Here is a 17,691-nt window from a genome sequence, read left to right as displayed (position 1 = left end):
ACCCTGGAAACCACCATAATACTGAGCCCATACTTACATACAAAGTCATATTTTTATTTTGTGTGACATTTCAATCTTTGTTGTCTAAAGAGTAAACTGTGAAGTCATTATAAAGTAAGTCACACACAAGAACAGCTTTTAAGCTACACTTTTGTTATTTCAACACAGGGTCTTTCCTAGTTTCATGTCTGATGCTTTAGTAAAACACCCTGACAAAGAGCGACTAAGCGGAGCAAGATTTTATTTTAGCATACAACTCTAGGTTATAGTCTGCTATTGCGGAGGAGTCACAGCAGCAGGAACTTAAGGCAGCTAGTTAACCTACATCCAGCCATGAACAAAGTGAATGGATATGCCTCTTGCTTTCTCTAAGTCGCCTCTCAACACTTGTACAGTGCAGAACCCAATCCATGAAATGGTGAAAATGTCTCACAGGTTTGCCCACAGGTCAACCCAATCCATGTAATTCCTAGTTGAGACTGTCTTCTCAGGTGATGTTACATCCTACCGAACTGACAAAACTAACCATCACACAGTGTCAGGTAGTCTACTGGCTAGGAATTGCGGAGGCAAGGGATGACTGAATTCTGATCCTCCTGCGTCCACTTTTGGTGTGCTTGGATTTTCAAGTCTGCGTACCACCAATCTGTTTTATGTGGTGCTGGTAAATAAACTCCCGGCCTTGGCTAGTCTGCCAACTGAGCTAATTCCCCAGCAGGTTTACGTTTTGGGATTGAGCCGCGTTCCTAGGCGTCCCGTGCATTCGCGGGTTGGACGCCCTTGCTCTGCAGTGTTGGGAGCCTTCTCCACTCACCCTAGTCTCAACCTGAGGCAGCTGGCCAGCAGAACAGGAGTACCGCTGTCCCTGTTAGTGCTCTTGGGCATGCCATTCATCTGTGGGGAAGATTAATCAAGATAGTGGACATCCGGTCTGGCCTCACCGTATAGGAAGACACTACCTTGGGAGCGGATTGGGGCGATCGGCCTCCCTCAGGTAACCTACTCGGGCCCTGACCCGTCTCCAGGTGGCCCTGGGAATGGCGCTCTTTCCTCTGAGTGGCAGGAAGCGGCCCACGTGTGGACATCCAAAAGGGGAGGCAGGTTAGTTGAGCATAGCAGGTGACCCTATCGCCAGGTCCGCACTCTACGTGAACTTCCAACTCAGCCCGGTCAGGTCAATAGTGCGCTTGCGCGGGATCGTTGCACCAGCAACCAGCGACAGCGAAGGGGTGACCCTGCGGGCAGAGCAGGCCAATCAGCACGCTGTCTTCTGGCCCCGCCCCCACGCCGCACCCGCCCCTTCCTCCGCACTCCGAGCCCAGCACCGTCCGCAGCGCGTTGAAGTGAACGCGGCTCGGAGCGGCCCTCCGGCGACTGGTGAGGGGACTGAGGGCCTCAAAGGCAGGGCGGGCGGGGCCGCGACCCTCGACGGCCGCCGCCTCCCGTCAACCCGGGGTCGAGCGGCCGGACCGGAGGGCGACGAACGGCGCAGGCGCGGCGGGCCAGTGCGCCTGCGCAGGCCGCTTAGGACGGCCGTGCTGTCCGGCCGCGCGCCTGCGGAGTCGTCCGCCCGACGGAGCGGGTCACGGGGCGCCGACAGCCTCGGGCCTGGAGGGACGGCCTCAGGAGACCCGAGGAAGAGGGTGCTGCGCGCCGTGTGGCTTCAGTGCTTCCGCGCCCCGCAGTTTCGCGTCACTCGGGGGTGCACGGGCGCACGCCTGTAGCTAAGGAAGGGCCCCGTGCGCCTACGCGGTGGGAAAGGGTTCCGGGGGCCGAACGGGAAAGCCAGAAAGACCTGGCAGGCTGCAGTGGGATAGCCGTCGGCCAGTGAGCCCCCGAGTCAGGGTCGGCCTAAATAAGGACGGCCCTGAAGAGTAAGTCGCGAGTGCTTCACGACTTGAGTTCTCAGGGTAATGACTGCTTTGACCTTTCTCTTTTCGTAGAAAACTATCATGGTTTCCTGTATTGAGTTATCCCAGGCTGTAGGTACAGGTAACCTAAGTCCTGTCCTCAAGGTCGCATAATTAGTCATGGAAGAAGCAGAATTTGGATGCTTGCCTTTCTGCTCCCTCTAAGCAGGTTTGTCAACATAAAACGAAACTCCCCAAAGGTAACGTGAGATGTGGGCAGGCTACGGCAGAATTGGGGAGACACCTGCTGTAAGTTTTAGAGGCTATGTGATTATTATAGTCTTGGCTTTCAGGTTAGTGGAAGTTAATGGTATAGTTAATGTCTTTCAAAGGCTCTTAGATACAGAGGTGAGAGATAAATGACTATTAAAGATGATTGAAGATGTCGGGGCAGTGGTGGTGATGCCTTTAATCCCAGTACTCTGGATCTCTGAGTCAGAGGTCAGCCTAGTTTACAGAGTGAATTTCAAGGGGGAGGGGGGAGCCAAGATTATCACCCCTACCAGTCTTCCAGCCTCAGAGTAACAGTTGGTTTTTTTGTTTGTTTAAAAACAAAACAAAAAAGTAAGAAACAAGTTCCTGTATCATGTTATTAGCCACCATGATCCAGGTAACAAGTTGAGGACAGCTTTCTGCTACATGAGACCTTGTGTGTCCAAAAACAGTATGACCTAACATAAAGGTAGCAGATGAGAAAAACCTGTAAGCAAAGGGGATGGGAACACTCGTTTTGGTTTAAGATTTATTTTTATTTATGTGTTTGGGTATGTATGAACATGAACTCTCCCCTGGAAGTCAGAAGAAAGCTACAGTTAAAGGTATGTGAGCTACCCTGCGTGGGTGCTCAGAACCAACCAAAGTTTGGTCTTTTGTAAGAAGAGCATGCTCTCTTAAAATCACTGAGCCATCTTACCCATGCTATAGGTTTTATATACTAGCTGGTGACATACTTAGCTTCTAAGTTGGTAGACGATAATAGTCTCCTAAATAGATAAATTCTAAAAGAACTTAGGTCAGATGCAGAGGTGGGTGACAAATGGCTATTACAAGACAAAAAATGACACAAGATGATTTGGGCTTTCCATCTGCTGCATTCCAAGTCTTCATATTAATGCAAGTTCTACTCAGTTTGCATATGTGTGCTTTTCCAGTGAACTTCACAGGTTTCAATCCCAACTCAGTTATCCAAGGCAAAGTATATATAATATATATGGTGGTGGGACCATAGAGAACAGATTTGGAAGAGCTGGATACTAAACTAATACAGTCACTTGCCACAAAACACATTTTAGTCTGTTTGTATATTGGTGATCCCTTAAGATTCAATCACCTTTTAATGTCATAATTGGATTTGTGTAAGTAAATTGTGTGATAGTCATAGTAACAAGGCCACATATTCTGGACTCATCCCATTGTTAATTGACAAATGATTACACATTTTTTTACCCCCTAGAGTATGTTATTTATGTCCAATTCATTGATAGTCCCAGAGAAGGTACAAGAGACCTAACAGTCTCTTCTCGTGTTCTCCCTGTTCTGAGATTTCTAGCCTTCAGTTTTGCCCATTTGTTAGAGAGACAGAGGATAAGCTCTGGCTGTCTATTTTTTCCCTACCTACATACTAATCTCTAACCTTCCCAGATTCACAGTCTTTATAAAAGCAAAACTTTGGGTTTGTATTTGGATCATGATCAGACTTGGCTCTTGAGGTAGAAGCTTTTGTCACTCCTGTTTTTGCCAGCTCCTTGAATATGTCACACTGGCCATAAACCTTTCTACTCACATCGTCCAGTAAGGGATGGGTAATAGGCCTCTGCCTGACTTCAGGGGTCAAGGTCACAGAACCTCCAGGACAGCAGTGTCTCAGCTTCCCAGGGGTGGGAAGAATCCAACGGAAGTCACTTTCCCTGGAGAGAGCCACAGCCCACATTACTAGTCCTAGGTGCTGTCCCGTCACTGAGTTCCGTTTCCTGGGCCAGGGCCTAAGATTAATGTAGCTGACCTTGGGTGAAGCGTTATCCTAATTATTCTTTATCAATAAAAATTCAGGAGTCCGACATCAGGGTAAGAACCTGAAGGGTCAGAGAAGCCACCAGGTCTCTCCTACCTGCTCTGTTCCTTCCTCCAAAATGACTGAGATCCCTCTCTGCCCTGCCTTGCTACTACTACTACTACTATCTGTCCATATTCCTCCAAAACCTCTGTGGCTAATTTTGGTCATTTAGTGGCTAGCTCTGCCCTCAGACTCCAAGCAACTTTTATTTGTCAGAACACTTAGAATATCACAGAATTTCTCCCTTTTTGTCTAAAAAAAAAAACAAAACTATAAACTAACATAGTAGAACTATATATAATAAGTACAATAACTTTATACAAATATATACAGGTAAGAATTACATTAAAAATGTCCAGTCCACTTGAATATGACAGATTCAGAGAAAATGCTCCATTATCCTATTTTGGTGAGTCCAAAGTGTTGTGCCTAATTTGTTTTCTATCATAACTTGTATTACCAAGCCAAAACTATCTTTTTATGTCTCAACTTTATACACTCGACACCTCTTTTCTGAGTTTCTTTACTGAATTTGGTAACAAGAAATACTATAACTATCTAGTCTTCAACTCCGTCAGAGACCTAAGAAGGATATAATATTACCTGAGTAAAGAGAAAGTGCAGAGCGAACATCTTCTAAATCTAAGAAATGACAGAAACAGCTGGCTGTCTGGACAGTCACCCAAGGCATATAACTATAACTTTGGGGCATCCATCTTCAGCCTATAGTCCTAGAATATATGACAGACTTTTCTGTGAAGCAGGAATTTTGAAGGACTGTCCCACCTTGTCTTGGCGGAGTTCAGCAGTCACTTAATTGTGTCCTGCTTGTCCAGTTTGGACACCAATCAAAGCAAGAACAATTTCTTGCCCAGTGACTAACTTTTGCCACAAAGAAAGTAAACTCCATATGGAGTTTCTTTGATGTCCATCATCTTCTCTGAAGTAGATTAGTGCTGCCAGGAACAGACATGTCTCATAAAAAATTTAAAAAAAAACAAAACACTTATGTTATTAAAACATCTTAAATGCCATATTCTGTAGGTCTATGAGATGTTTGAAGACCACCTGTCTACCTAAAATATGTCTCTGACTTTGAAAACATACCTAACATGACTATAAGTTTGATTGTAATAAGTGACTAACTACTGAACTGCATTTCTTTATTATCTTAAATAGTTTGTAGTAATAACTTTCAAGGACTAGAAATTTACATTTCTCTACCTGCCCATATCACTTCCTGTCTCAACCTCCCTAGTGCTAGGATTAAAGGTGTGTATGTCTCCCAAGAGCTAGGATTAAAGATGTGTGCCACAATTACCTGGCCTCTATGGCTAGCTAGTGGCTGGCCTTGCCCTCTGATCTTCAGGCAAGCTTCATTTGTTAGAGCATTCACAAAATATCAATCACAGCCTTCTAGTGGGCTGACACCTTGAACTTCAGTTGCCACCTGCTGCTCCTCTTGGCCACTGGCAGTTCTCTTTGTAAACTGAAGTCTCTTGCTTTGGGGATATTTGTTGTTAATTTCTTCTCAAAAAAATTACTGCAAGCTCTTTGCCAGTGTTCAGTTTTTGTCTGTAATGAGGAAATTTCAGCGTTAGTAAAATTCCTGCTAATTAATGAAATCTTAGTTTTCGTTTCAGAATCAACTCAGAAACCTACATAGGTCTTTAATGTTTTACTCTGTGTGGTAAAAATATCCATTCTAAGATATTGTCTTCTCTCTGCATCTGAATTCCAGGAGGGTAATGCATAGAAGGTAAAATAACCAGAATACAGTCAAGCAATGGATCCAGATGATCCACATGTGCATCCTGTAATTTCTTTGCCACCAAAGCCACTTCTCTCTCAGCCTCAGCTGATAATCTTCTTGGACTATTTAAGTCATTATTACCTTGTAAGGTTTGGAATAAATTACTTAGTTCTTGAGTTGTCAATCCAATTGTGGGCCATGGCCAGTTAATATCTCCCAGCAATTTTTGAAAATCATTAAGATCTCGTAATTGATTTCTCCTGATTTGTGCTTTCTGTGGTTGAGTTTTTTTATAAACTTACCTTATATCCTAGGTAACTAATAGAATCTCCTCTTTGTACTTTTTCAGGAGCAATTTGTTTCAGGAGCAACAAGGCAAAATTGTCTTTACTTCTTCATTTTATCTAAGGTATCTGCATCTGAATCAGCTAGTAAAATATCATCCATATAATGTGAAATTATAGATTGAAGAAACAGCCATTTCTAGTGGCTGTTGTACAAAATATTGACACAAGGTAGGACTATTTAACATTCCTTGTGGGAGAATTTTCCACAGATATCTTTTAGCAGGCTGGGAATTATTGTAAGTAGGTACTATGAAGGCAAAATTTTCTCCATCCTGTTCTTGCAAAGGTATAGTTAAAAAAAAAAAGCAATCTTTTTTTTTAAGATTTATTTATTTATTATGTATATAGTATTCTGTCTGCATGCATGCCTGCAGGCCAGAAGAGGGTACCAGGTCTCATTACAGATTGTTGTGAGTCACCATGTGGGTGCAGGGAATTGAACTCAGGACCTATGGAAGAGCAGCCTGTGCTCTTAACCACTGAGCCATCTCTTCAACCCAAAAAAAGCAATCTTTTAAATTATTAACTATAATAGGCCGTCCTTTAGGAAATAGAAAAAGCAGGGGAATTCTAGGCTGTAAAGATCCCCTTGGCTGAATCACCTTATTCATAGCTCTTGGATCTGTTACCGTTCTTCATTTTCCAAATTTCTTTTTAATGACAAATACAGGAGAATTACAAGGACCAGTGGATTCTTCAATGTTTAGCTGTTCCTGTACCAGCTGTTCTAAGGCCTGTAATTTTTCTGATGTCAAAGGCCATTGTTCGACCCAGACAGATTTGTCAGTTAACAATTTTTGGTACCTCTGAAAGATCAGCAGCTGTTGTGCCCTGTTTATATACAATCTGAATTGTCGATGACTATTCTTTACAATACCTTTTTTTTTTTTTTTAAGATTTATTTATTATATATACAGTGTAATGTCTGCGTGTATCCTTGCAGGCCAGAAGAGGGCACCAGATCTCATTACAGATGGTTGTGAGCCACCATGTGGTTGTTGGGAATTGAACTCAGGACCTCTGGAAGAACAGCCAGTGTTCTTAACTGCTGAGCCATCTCTCCAGCCCTATAATACCTTTTAATATTTTCCTCAGAAGCATGCTAGTTTATGGTTTGTTTCTGAGACTGGAGGAATGTTAATCTGGGTTTTCCATTGCTGTAACAATCATGTCCCGTAAATTCATTGCTTTGTTCGCCACATATGGCTTTAATTTTCCTGTCTTTCCAGCCCTATACATTCAACCCATCTTGTGCTTTGTTTTACTTGAGATAAAGTTCCAGTCCTTTATAGGTGAACATTTACCTCTGAAGTGGCTGATTTGGATGCCAAGATCTTGGTGCAATTGTTGTTACATTTGTCCCTGTGTCTACCATACCCTCAATTATAATGCCATTTATTCATATTTTTACATTGGTCTTTGATCATTTATAGAAGTTTGCCCTACACAGAGAAATCCTGTCTCAAAAAAACAAAAAAAAAAAAACAAAAAAAAAAAAAAATTAAGCATTTATAGAAGTTTGCCAAAATATTTGCTTTATGGTTTCTCCTGAAAATTTTGTTTTATCTTCTAAAGATGTTCTGTCATTCAGAGCAGTATAGTTTTTCATAATAGGCATTAAGTCTTCTAGTTACTCTCTGGAAGAGTTTCCCCAGTGCTGACAGGGAATGACTGAACCACATTTGATACAGAGGACTTCAAGAGGCCCCTAATGCCAATGGGTTACCTTGCCTGTCCCTTGTTGATCTGCATTTATTGGTCCAATGTCAGCCTTTGCCACACCTTCTGCGTATTCTAGAAGGCTAGGGCCTTCTGTTTAGAATCTCTATAGGAAAAAAACATTGTTCCTGGGAACGCCTTGCCTGCAAACCCTTTTCAGATGACCTGGTTTACCACAATTAAAACATCCAACCTTAAAAGTTTTAGAAGTCACTTCTCCTATCCAAGTATTATCATAAGCGTGAGATCCAGTATCAGCTGTATTTCTAATCCATTCATCTATGGATGCTGATCTTGGCTTTAAAAGCCTGATCACCCTTTTTTACATTCTGAATTAGCATTTTCAAAAGCCAAAGAACAATTCAATTAATATTCTTCTAACTTCTGGATCTGATGACATTCTCTTTACAGCTGAAGTCAACCTTCATTTATTTATTTTTTATTATTTTTGTTGTTTTGTTTTTCGAGACAGGATTTCTCTGTGTAGCTTTGCACCTTTGCTGGATCTCGCTCTGTAGACCAGGCTAGTCTCGAACTCATAAAGATCCACCTGCCTCTGCCTCCCAAGTGCTGGGATTAAAGGCTTGCGCCACCTCCGCCCGGCTCAATCTTTATTTAAAACAAACAAACAAACAAACTGGTGAAAGCTTCTTTTGGGCCTTGTATAATTTTAGTAAATGGCTCAGTTCTCTTTCCTGCTTGTTCAACCTTGTCCTAAGCATTCAAAGCTGCTGTACAGCACGGGGATAAGATGTGATCATCAAATGTAACCTGTCTCCTCATTAGCATAACGGCCCTCCCCAAGGATTTGATCTTGGGAAATCTTATGACCTTTAACTCTACCTTGCTGTTTGATGGCCCTAGCTTCATCTCTTCACCCGCTGTAACTGAGGACCAGATTCCAATATTGCTGTAGCTAAATCTTTCCAGTCTTATGGAATAATTCTGTTCTAAGTGGACCATGAATTTAACATCTGCTACACAAAAGGTGAATGCATACCATATGAAACTATTGCTTCCTTAAATCTCTTCAATCTAACATTTCTAGGGGTTCCCAGTTAACTTCTGAATAGCCTTGGGGATGCCTATCATCGGTGGTCATTCTTGAATGGTAACTGGATAAATAAAGGTTATTTTCTAATAACCTTGGGCCGCTTCCCTTCAGTTTCATAATGCCATGGTGTCATAACTTCTGCTCTAAACTCCTCTGTTGGTGTGCGAATATCTTTCTTCGAATATCTTTCTTAATTCCATTAGTCTGTCTTTATAGAGATTTTATCTTATCAGTCAATTTTTTGTATTTGGCACTGATATCAAACAACTTTTGGGGGATAAAATAAGAATTGCTAAAATGATAATTGACATTATGTCAATCCCAGCTAAGTTAATTAATTATTTCTTCATTTAATTGTTCAATTTTCAGACCATTCATTGCAGAACTATACAGAGACCTAACTCCATGCAGCATAATGTTTCCCATTTTTATCTTGGGGGGTAAAAAACCTCTTCTCTCTTTTTTAAATTTGTTTTTCTATAACCATTTCCACCCTTTAAGAATTCCCAGGTGTCTCCCCAGTTCTGCGGATGATGACAGTGAAGTGTGAGGCTGGCTCAAGCTGTGTAGCATGCCTGGCCAGAGAACACAGGCAATCCACAGCTTGGCTGAGTGCAGCTGCAGCTGCTTGCACAGAGTTGTGAGCTGAGAGTATGTGATAATTGCAACAACAATAGAAGCCAGAGCTGGTGTCCAGGCAGCTGACCTAGTGTGACAGCAGTCACCTGAGGGGGTCCAGGGGAAGCCCTCAACCCATGGGGAAAAGGAGTCAAGGAGACAGCCATCTCAAAGGCAAGACAAGGGAACATGTAGAAGCAGTACATGTGACGGCCAAGGAGTGAGAGCACAGAGCTGCCTGAAGGCAGAGCCAGCTGGTAGTGGGCTGCTGACTCCAGCAGCATTTGGAGCCCAGGCACCTGTGGAGTTGGGAGCCTATGGAGACTGTTGTAGACAGTTGTTAAATTTTTTTCGTGTGTATGAAATGCTAGGGATTGCATCCAGGGCCTTATGCATACAATATAACAACCTAGTTAGATGTCCATCCCTAAACCTTGTTGATGAGATTTTACATATCATTTTCATGCTCAAACTTTTAAATAAGTGCATTTGAGCATCACAACACTTTCAAATGCCTTGTAGCTACATGCAGCTCTTAGAAAGCACAGCTCTGAGCAGTTACCCTCAGCTTCATTCCTACTTGGTCAAACAATTTATACTTAACTCTTGCTTCAAGATAGATATCATCTATGACTCCTAACTTGGGTCTCTCAGTTTACCCAAGAAGTATTGGTATGGCAGAATGAACCCAGATGGAAACTCCTTTCCGACTGGATTTGTACAGTGGATCGTTAATAAATGTACTAAATTGTGATTAATTTTCATACTCCTCACTTACAGTTATAAGGTATGCTTGAAGGATACTAAAATAGTAAAGTATTCAACTGTTAGGACTTGTTCATCCTATGTAATTACCCTTTTACCATTTTTCCAAAGCAAAACATATTCGTTATATAACACTTCAAGACTCACCTTGGCTGGCGGGAAGACAGCCACCCCTACCTGATGTAGTTCTGCTCAGTCTTAGACTGCCAGCCAGGGTCCTCAAGGCCTGCCTTGCAGTGCTGGGCAGGTGGGCTTCATTATGATAAGGAAATAAGTGGTTGAGAAATGATAAAGATAGAGAAGCAGAATGGGTCATACACTGTGGAATGATGCAGAAAGGAAGAAATGATGATGGTGAAGAGTGGGCAGATGTTGGAGGCCTGCTTGCTACCTGGAGCCATGGTGAAGACAGTGAGGAACAATCTGATGGGGCAAGTCTGCTCACCACCCAGGGCCATGGAGATGTCCAGGCCAGGCTGCTGCCAAGGGCCATGTCTGAGTCCCCAGTCTACAGAAGCCAGGGTCAGTGTTGATGTCCATGGTCCTGTTGCTGTTGAGTGCCATGTTGATTCCAGTGGGCTGGGCCACCTCCTGGAGCAATGTTTGGGTCCACAGGCCATGTTGACACTGGGACCATGCCCATTTGGGTGGCCTTTACCACCACCTAGGGTCATGATGACACCAGACTTAAGCTGCTGCCAAGGACCATATCTGGATCCATAGTCCTACCACAGCCAAGGTCTGTGGGGATGTCCATGGCCCATGTTTCCAATTATGGTATACAGGGGCCATGCTGCTGCCAGAGCCATGCTGATCTGAGTGGCTGGGCTACCACTTGGAGCTAGGATGTCAACTAGGCCTAGCTGCTTCCTGGAGCCATGTCTGGGTCCATGGCCTAGCTACAGCTGGGGTCTGTTGAAGTCTGTGACCCAGGTTGCCACTTGGGACTGATTGGAGTCTGGGGAACCACATCACAGTGGGGATCATACAGATATAGGTGTCCTGTGTTGCCCCCCACGGCCATAGTGTCATCTGGTTCCAGGCTGCTGCTGAGGGCCATGTCTGGGTCTATGGCCCTGTAGGGGCCAGATTGATGAATGTTGCTCCTGTTACCACAGAACGCCATGAGTATGCCCCGGGACAGATCAGCCACCTGAGTCCAGGTTGGTGTCTGAGGGCTAGGATGCATGCAGAACTGAGTGATCTGTGCTGCTACTCAATGTCAGGGTCTGTGGCCCTACTGCAGCCAGGGTCTGTGGTGATGTCTGATGCTCTCCATCAAAGGACATGCAGACACGTGAGATCGAGGGCCATGTTGGTGTCTATGGGCCATACTGCCTCTGGGGCAGTGGTGACATCTAGACCCAGCTGCTGCCAAGGAGCATGTCAGGATCTGTGGTCCTACCTCGGCTGTGGTCTGTGCTGAAGTCCAGGTCCTGTAATGCCACCAAAGGTCACCTAGAGGTCCAGGGATGAGGCCACAACCTGAGGCCTTGGTGGTGTCTGGCGGCCGCCTTAGTGGCCATTCCTTCCACCCAGAGCCAGGATGTTGTCCAGGCCTAAGCTGCCACCAAGGGCCATGTCTGGGTCTGTGGTCCAGCTGCACCTGGGGTCTGTGTTGATGTCTGTGGCCTGTGTTGCCTCAAGAGGGCTTAGGAAGCATTTGAGATGAAATCAGAGGGCCATGCTGAGCCAGCCCCACCATTCAGTGGCCATGGGAAAGTTACTCTTGCCCCTTGCTGGACACTACAACAAGAGAGCACTTGGGAGAGATGGCCCACACCCCTCACCACGGGCATGGCTGAACCAACTCTGAGGTCATGCATGTAGGGGAGTTGACTCCACCCCCTCACCCAAGACAGGTGGCCCCAGTGACCCAGACTGACCAGCTCAATTACCACCCAGGCCCACAGCTGGGCCTTGGGTTGGCCTACCCTAGCATCTACTCCATTTAGGACCTGCTGGAGCTTGTGAAAGGACTGGTCCTGTGGAATGATAACCCACAGGATCTCCAAGAACATTGCTAGTAAAGCTGATGGGACAAACGGGTATACTGCGGCACACCGAAGCCCCCAATGCCACCAGGATGGATGAAGAGGTGTTGGAGAGGCAGGAAAGAAGGAAAAGCAAAGAGGTTTTTCTGTTTGTTTCTGCTTTTGTTTACTTGCTTATTTGTTTTGTTTTCTTTTGTGGGGGGCACAGCAGGGGTGAGGAGAGGATATGGAGAGACTAGGAGGTGAGCAGAATAAAAAAAAAGACTCACTCTCAGATCAGTGATATTTAGGTGATTTCTAAGTGTTCTAAGCATTATAATTTTTTTACAGGTTTCTACCCCAGGAACAGACCTCTTTGCTCATATAATGGGATGAGGTAAGGAAGAGATGTGAAAGGGCCAAGCAACAACCTACACTATTGAAGAGATGGAATTTTTTTTTTATCTGCCTTTTGTATGCATGTATGTGTTGTGCATTTAGGTTTCTTTCCTTGGACATGTTCCCTAGGAAGCACTGGCCTGGGAGAGGATGGGCTCCCAGAAGCATGGGCTGAGAGATAACAGGCACTGGATTTTAGTTTGATGAAGGCAGATACTCCTTTAAATGACCAGTACGTGGGAGGTAGAGGCAGGCAGTTCTCTCTGAGTTCAAGGCCAGCCAAGGCAACATAATGAGACCCTGGCTCAAAAAAAAAAATAAAATAAAATAAGAGGCTGGAGAGGTGGCTCAGCATTTAAGAGTACATACTGCTCTTTCATGAGATCCGAGTTCAGTTTCCAGCACCCACTTCAAATGTCTCAGAACTACCTATCACTCCAGTTCCAGAGGATCTGATACCCTCTTCTAGTCTCTGGGTACCTGCACTCTCATGCATATATCCTTACATAAACATATGCATGCACATAAATAAAAATAAGATAAATATTAAAATTAAGTTAAAAATAGAAGCAAGACCCCTAGAGGATTCAGAGTTAGCTACTCTGAAGTCTGCTCTGTGGCTGCAAAAGTGTCCCTGCTTTGCAGCGTTTAAAAATCGTCTTTGAATAAGGTATCTGGTGTTTAGACTAGTCCAGATTGGGCTAGAGCAGGGGAAACAACACATAAAACGTGAAGTGGTATCACTGGTAAGACGAGTAGCAAAGGGTCGCTTGTGGCACTAGTCTCAGGTCTTGGTTTTGGTTTTTAAGATTTATGTATCTATTATGTGTACAGTGCTCTGCCTACACATATGCCTGCATACCAGGAGAAGGCACCAGATCTCACTACAGATGGTTGTGAGTCACCATGTGGGTGCTGGGAATTGAACTCAGGACCTCTGGAAGGGCAGCCAGTGCTCTTAACTGCTGAGCCATCTCTCCAGCCTGTTTTGATGTTAAGAAATAACTTCCTCCTCCTGGGTATGGTGATACACCCTTTTAATCCCAGCACTGGGGAAGCAGACACTCCGGGCATTGTGGTGCATTCCTGAAATCCCAGCACTCTGGAGGCAGAGGCAGGTTTAGCTCTGTAAGTTTGAGGACAGCCGGAAGTACACAGATAGACCATGCCTCAAAAAAAAAAAAAAAAGTCCTTCCTTCAGAAAAAAAGACACAAGAACAAAAATAACATGATACTTCCACCCAGCATGGAGGACCTGCAGATACTGAGTTCTCCCGGTGCGCTGTTGACCAAGCATTTCATCTGCTTGACTTCACTTACAGATGTAGAGGCCCAGTTGGGTTTATTTAGTCAAGCCAGCACTGCTGGGCATTAAGGATAGATTTCCATTTCCCACAAGAAAATAGCTGTTAGCCATTTTGTTTGCTTTTCTTCAATGATCGTGAAGAGCACATTTAACTAGAGGTTGTGTGATGCCCTGTGCCTATAAAAACAGGCTGGCTGACCTCTCACCTGGTTTACTTTACAAGTGACTACTCCCTTAGGGCCTGGGATCTGTCACTAGCCCAGGACACCCAGTATGAGGTATGATCCATAGGTCAGTGTGGCTGTGTCACCCATTGAATCGGCAACTGTCCAGACCTATTTTCTGGTAGATAGGGGCTCCCCTGTACCTGGGATGCATTAGGAATGGACAGAGGAGGAATGCCAGGCAATGAACTCCCTAGGGGCTTAAATCACACCAGAAAACAGGTTGGACACTTCCTCTCTCCAACAGTGTTGAGTGTTCCTAGTTCTAGCAAGGAACCCCACACACTCCCTGAAATCTATAACTGCTTGTTTCCTGGACAGGTGTGATCTGCCCCTTTTGCCTTTCCAAGCATTACAGGGACACCCCTCTGAATTTCAGGGTCTCATGGCTTTTCTCTCGAGAGCTTGACTAGCTAATACTTTACAAGCCTAGAGAGTTCAAGGTGCTTTTTCTGTGTCCCCAGCCAGAGTTGTTGCAGCCAGTGCTGAACTCAGGGTGACCTCCCTGCAGGGATCACAATGATGAGTCCAACTGCTGCCTGCCTTTGGAACAGCAGGGACATCTGCTCTTGAAAGAAGAAACCCAGGAATCTGCAGACCAGTTTTCAAGGCCACAGTCATTCCCCCTCTGGTACTTTCCGGACCTTAAAACTAGAAATTACTGACTAGGAAAGGCGGACATCATGTTCACAGCGCCTGGCGTGGCTGCGGTTGGCGGAAGGCCTTATTCCTGCAGTGAGTGTGGCAAAAGCTTTCGGTACAGTGCAGTGCTGCTGCGGCACGAACGTGCCCATGGTGGTGACAAACGTTTCCGCTGTCTCGAGTGTGGTGAACGCTGTGCTCGAGCCTCAGACCTGCGTGCACACAGGCGGACCCATGCTGGCCAGACCCTCTACGTCTGCAGTGAGTGTGGCCAGAGCTTCAGTAACAACAGCCTGCTGGACCTACACTTGGGGACACACCGAAGGCGTAGCCACACCTGCCCTTGCCGCCTCTGTGGCCGTCGCTTCCCTCACATCCCTGCACTACTGCTGCATCGGGTCCGACAGCACCCACCTGAGAAGCCCCACCGCTGCCCACTGTGTGCCCGCTCCTTTCGGCAGAGTGCTCTTCCTTTTCACCTGGCACGGGTGCACCCCCCAGAGACCACCACTGCCACCGCTCCTCCCCCCAGCCCGCTGCACCACTGTACGCAATGCCCACGGGCCTTTCATAGCAGTGCTGGGCTACGGAACCATTCCCGCATCCACGTCGTCCTCAGCCTCAGCGACCCTGGCGCTGAGGCCCACCAGTGTGGTGTGTGTGGTAAGAGCTTCAGCAAGAGTTCCACGCTCACACGACACCTCCAGAGGCACTCGGGGGAGAAGCCCTACAAGTGCCCTGAATGTGGCAAGGGCTTTTTGGAGAGTGCCACGCTGGTGCGGCACCAGCGAACACACACTGGAGAAAAGCCATACGCATGTAGCGACTGTGGGCGCTGCTTTAGCGAGAGCTCCACATTGCTGCGCCATCAGCGCAGCCACCAGGGTGAAAGGCCCCACGTGTGCCCTACTTGTGGCAAGGGCTTTGGACAGCGATATGACCTTGTGGTGCACCAGCGCAGCCACACGGGGGAGAGGCCTTTCCCGTGCCCAGAGTGCGGCCGGGGCTTCACAGACCGCTCAGACCTCACCAAACACCTGCGCACCCACACTGGGGAAAAGCCTTACCACTGTGAGCTGTGTGGCAAGCGATTCACCTGCATCTCCAACCTCAATGTGCATTTGCGCAATCATGCCGGCCATAAACCACACAAATGCCCAGAGTGTGGCAAGTCCTTCAGTGTTGCTTCCAAGCTTGCACTGCACAGAAAAACACACCTAGGTGAGCGGACAGCAGAGTGCATGGAGTGTGGCAAATTCTTTAGCCATGGCCGATCACTGTCACAGCACCAGCGGTCCCACAGACGTGCTAGAGCAGCTGCAATGGCAGCCACTACCACCACCGCTGTAGTCACTGAGGTGACAGTAGGTCCTCCCCTTGCCCTCACAGGGCCAACGGAACAGGAGAGATCAGGGCTCCTAGTGTCTCCATTTCAGGAAACTTGCTAAGAGGGCCCCATAAGGTGGCTGGGTGAATACACATTCAACCCTGAGGAAAAGACAGTTCAGATGGTTTGGAAGCCAGACCTACTGCTGTTGCATTGTTGCTAGGTACTCACCTAGGTTGCCTTGTCTCTAAACCAAGATCCCTAACAGCTCTTCCCTCATCCATCCTTGTATTCCCCAGCTCAAAGTCCTAGGAGTCAAGGAACCAATACCACAGCCCTATGCAAGACAGACGGGGTGTTCTGTGTTCTGTTGATGCCACTCTGCTCTCCTTTGTTGGTGTTGGGCCTGAGCTCTTCTTTCTTGGCTCTTCAGGCAACATATTGGTCAGTTAGGTCTCTTGTTTCTTATCTGCCTGTTAGTCTCTACTGCTTTCTCTTGCTTGAGACATAGTTGCAGAGGTGAAACACAGGCAGCGTGGAAGGGTGGAATGGTTCCCTTCACTAAAGGACCAAGATCTGTGGCAAGTTACTCCCTTGAAGAGTAAAACACAAAAGTAGGCACTCATCAGCCTGGCCATCCATATGCCCTTTTACAAGATGCCTCTTAGGGCCCAGCAAAACGGTTCAGCAGGTAAAGGCACCAGCTGACAACCTGAATTTGATCCCTTGAACCCACACATGTACCATCCATGACACATGTGCACACACAAAGAACTAACCCTCCCCTCCCCTAACAAATGCCTCTTAGGACAATTTTCTCTAGCCAGGTAAGAAATGTTTGCCTTGGGATGCAGCCCAAGACTGTAAGTCCATAAAGCCCAGTGACACCATGTGAAACAAAAGAATGTTTTTTCCAGATGAAGCTTCAAGGCATGAGGAAACAAGTTCCCTGGAGTCCTGGGCAAGGGCAGGATGTAAAGCCTGGAATTGGTCAATGACTGCTTATAGCTGGTAACATTGCTATTTGTTTGGGTTTGTGACACCAAGCACCCCTTTGTCAAAATGAGTTCCAAGTTCTCATCCCTTTTGGTGGTGGTTTCTTCATTGCTGTGACAAATGCCTGAGAAAATCAACTTAAAGATTTATTTTGGCTCGCGCTTTCAGTAGTGTCATTCCGTTGTCAGCTGGTTCCACTTCTGTGAGCCTGAAGCAAAGCCGAAAGGCATGGGAGGCCACCCACTTGAGGGCAAGGAAATATGGGAAGTATACAGGAACAAGATTACCCTTCAAGGCATTTCCCCAGGATTGTGGCCTCACTACCTAATAGGCCTTCAGCTATGAACTTATCAAAGGATTAACTACTTGACAAGTCATGATCTACAGTCCAGTTACCTGTCAAAAACTCATCCACTATAAACTAGTTCAAACTTTTGCTGTAGGGCTTGGTTCTATACCAGAAGGCCAGACTGCATGGCCCACCACAGGCAAGTGCCAGACAAGAGGTCATCTGCCTCCTGGACCAGCCTGCCCCTAGACCAAGGCAGATGTTACACTCTATAGGAAAGGTCTAGAAAGAAGATGAGCTTGTGAGCAGGGTCGTC

General features: G+C 46.0%; 1 protein-coding gene and 1 long non-coding RNA gene across 19 annotated transcripts; one reads left to right on the top strand and one right to left on the bottom strand.

Moving 5' to 3' along the window:
• Positions 1-224: 224 nt before the first annotated feature.
• LOC121831811 (uncharacterized) lies at positions 225-1,496 on the bottom strand. Of its 2 annotated transcripts, none has more exons than XR_006075398.2 (2): positions 1,312-1,496; positions 225-1,235 (listed from the first exon to the last, which is right to left on the bottom strand). It is a non-coding gene; the product is annotated as an uncharacterized LOC121831811 (long non-coding RNA). The 2 variants fall into 2 exon arrangements; XR_006075399.2 differs by having other exon boundaries at positions 1,326-1,496.
• Positions 1,223-17,247, top strand: Znf672 (zinc finger protein 672). Of its 17 annotated transcripts, XM_042284057.2 has the most exons (6): positions 1,305-1,377; positions 1,944-2,079; positions 6,066-6,125; positions 8,647-8,770; positions 12,544-12,589; positions 14,586-17,247. In XM_042284057.2, the coding sequence occupies exon 6, from the start codon at positions 14,805-14,807 to the stop codon at positions 16,209-16,211; it is 1,407 nt and encodes a 468-aa protein (XP_042139991.1). In that variant the 5' UTR covers positions 1,305-1,377; positions 1,944-2,079; positions 6,066-6,125; positions 8,647-8,770; positions 12,544-12,589; positions 14,586-14,804; the 3' UTR covers positions 16,212-17,247. The 17 variants fall into 17 exon arrangements, with proteins under 17 accessions (XP_006984974.1, XP_042139994.1, XP_076398560.1 ...); XM_076542445.1 differs by lacking the exon at positions 1,944-2,079 and having other exon boundaries at positions 1,286-1,377; positions 6,066-6,231; XM_042284058.2 differs by lacking the exon at positions 1,944-2,079 and having other exon boundaries at positions 1,291-1,377.
• The last annotated feature ends 444 nt before the right edge of the window (positions 17,248-17,691 follow it).

The sequence above is a fragment of the Peromyscus maniculatus genome, chromosome 8 (genome assembly GCF_049852395.1).
Source record: "Peromyscus maniculatus bairdii isolate BWxNUB_F1_BW_parent chromosome 8, HU_Pman_BW_mat_3.1, whole genome shotgun sequence".
NCBI lineage: Eukaryota > Metazoa > Chordata > Mammalia > Rodentia > Cricetidae > Peromyscus > Peromyscus maniculatus.
This window is presented reverse-complemented; position numbering and strand designations above follow the sequence as displayed.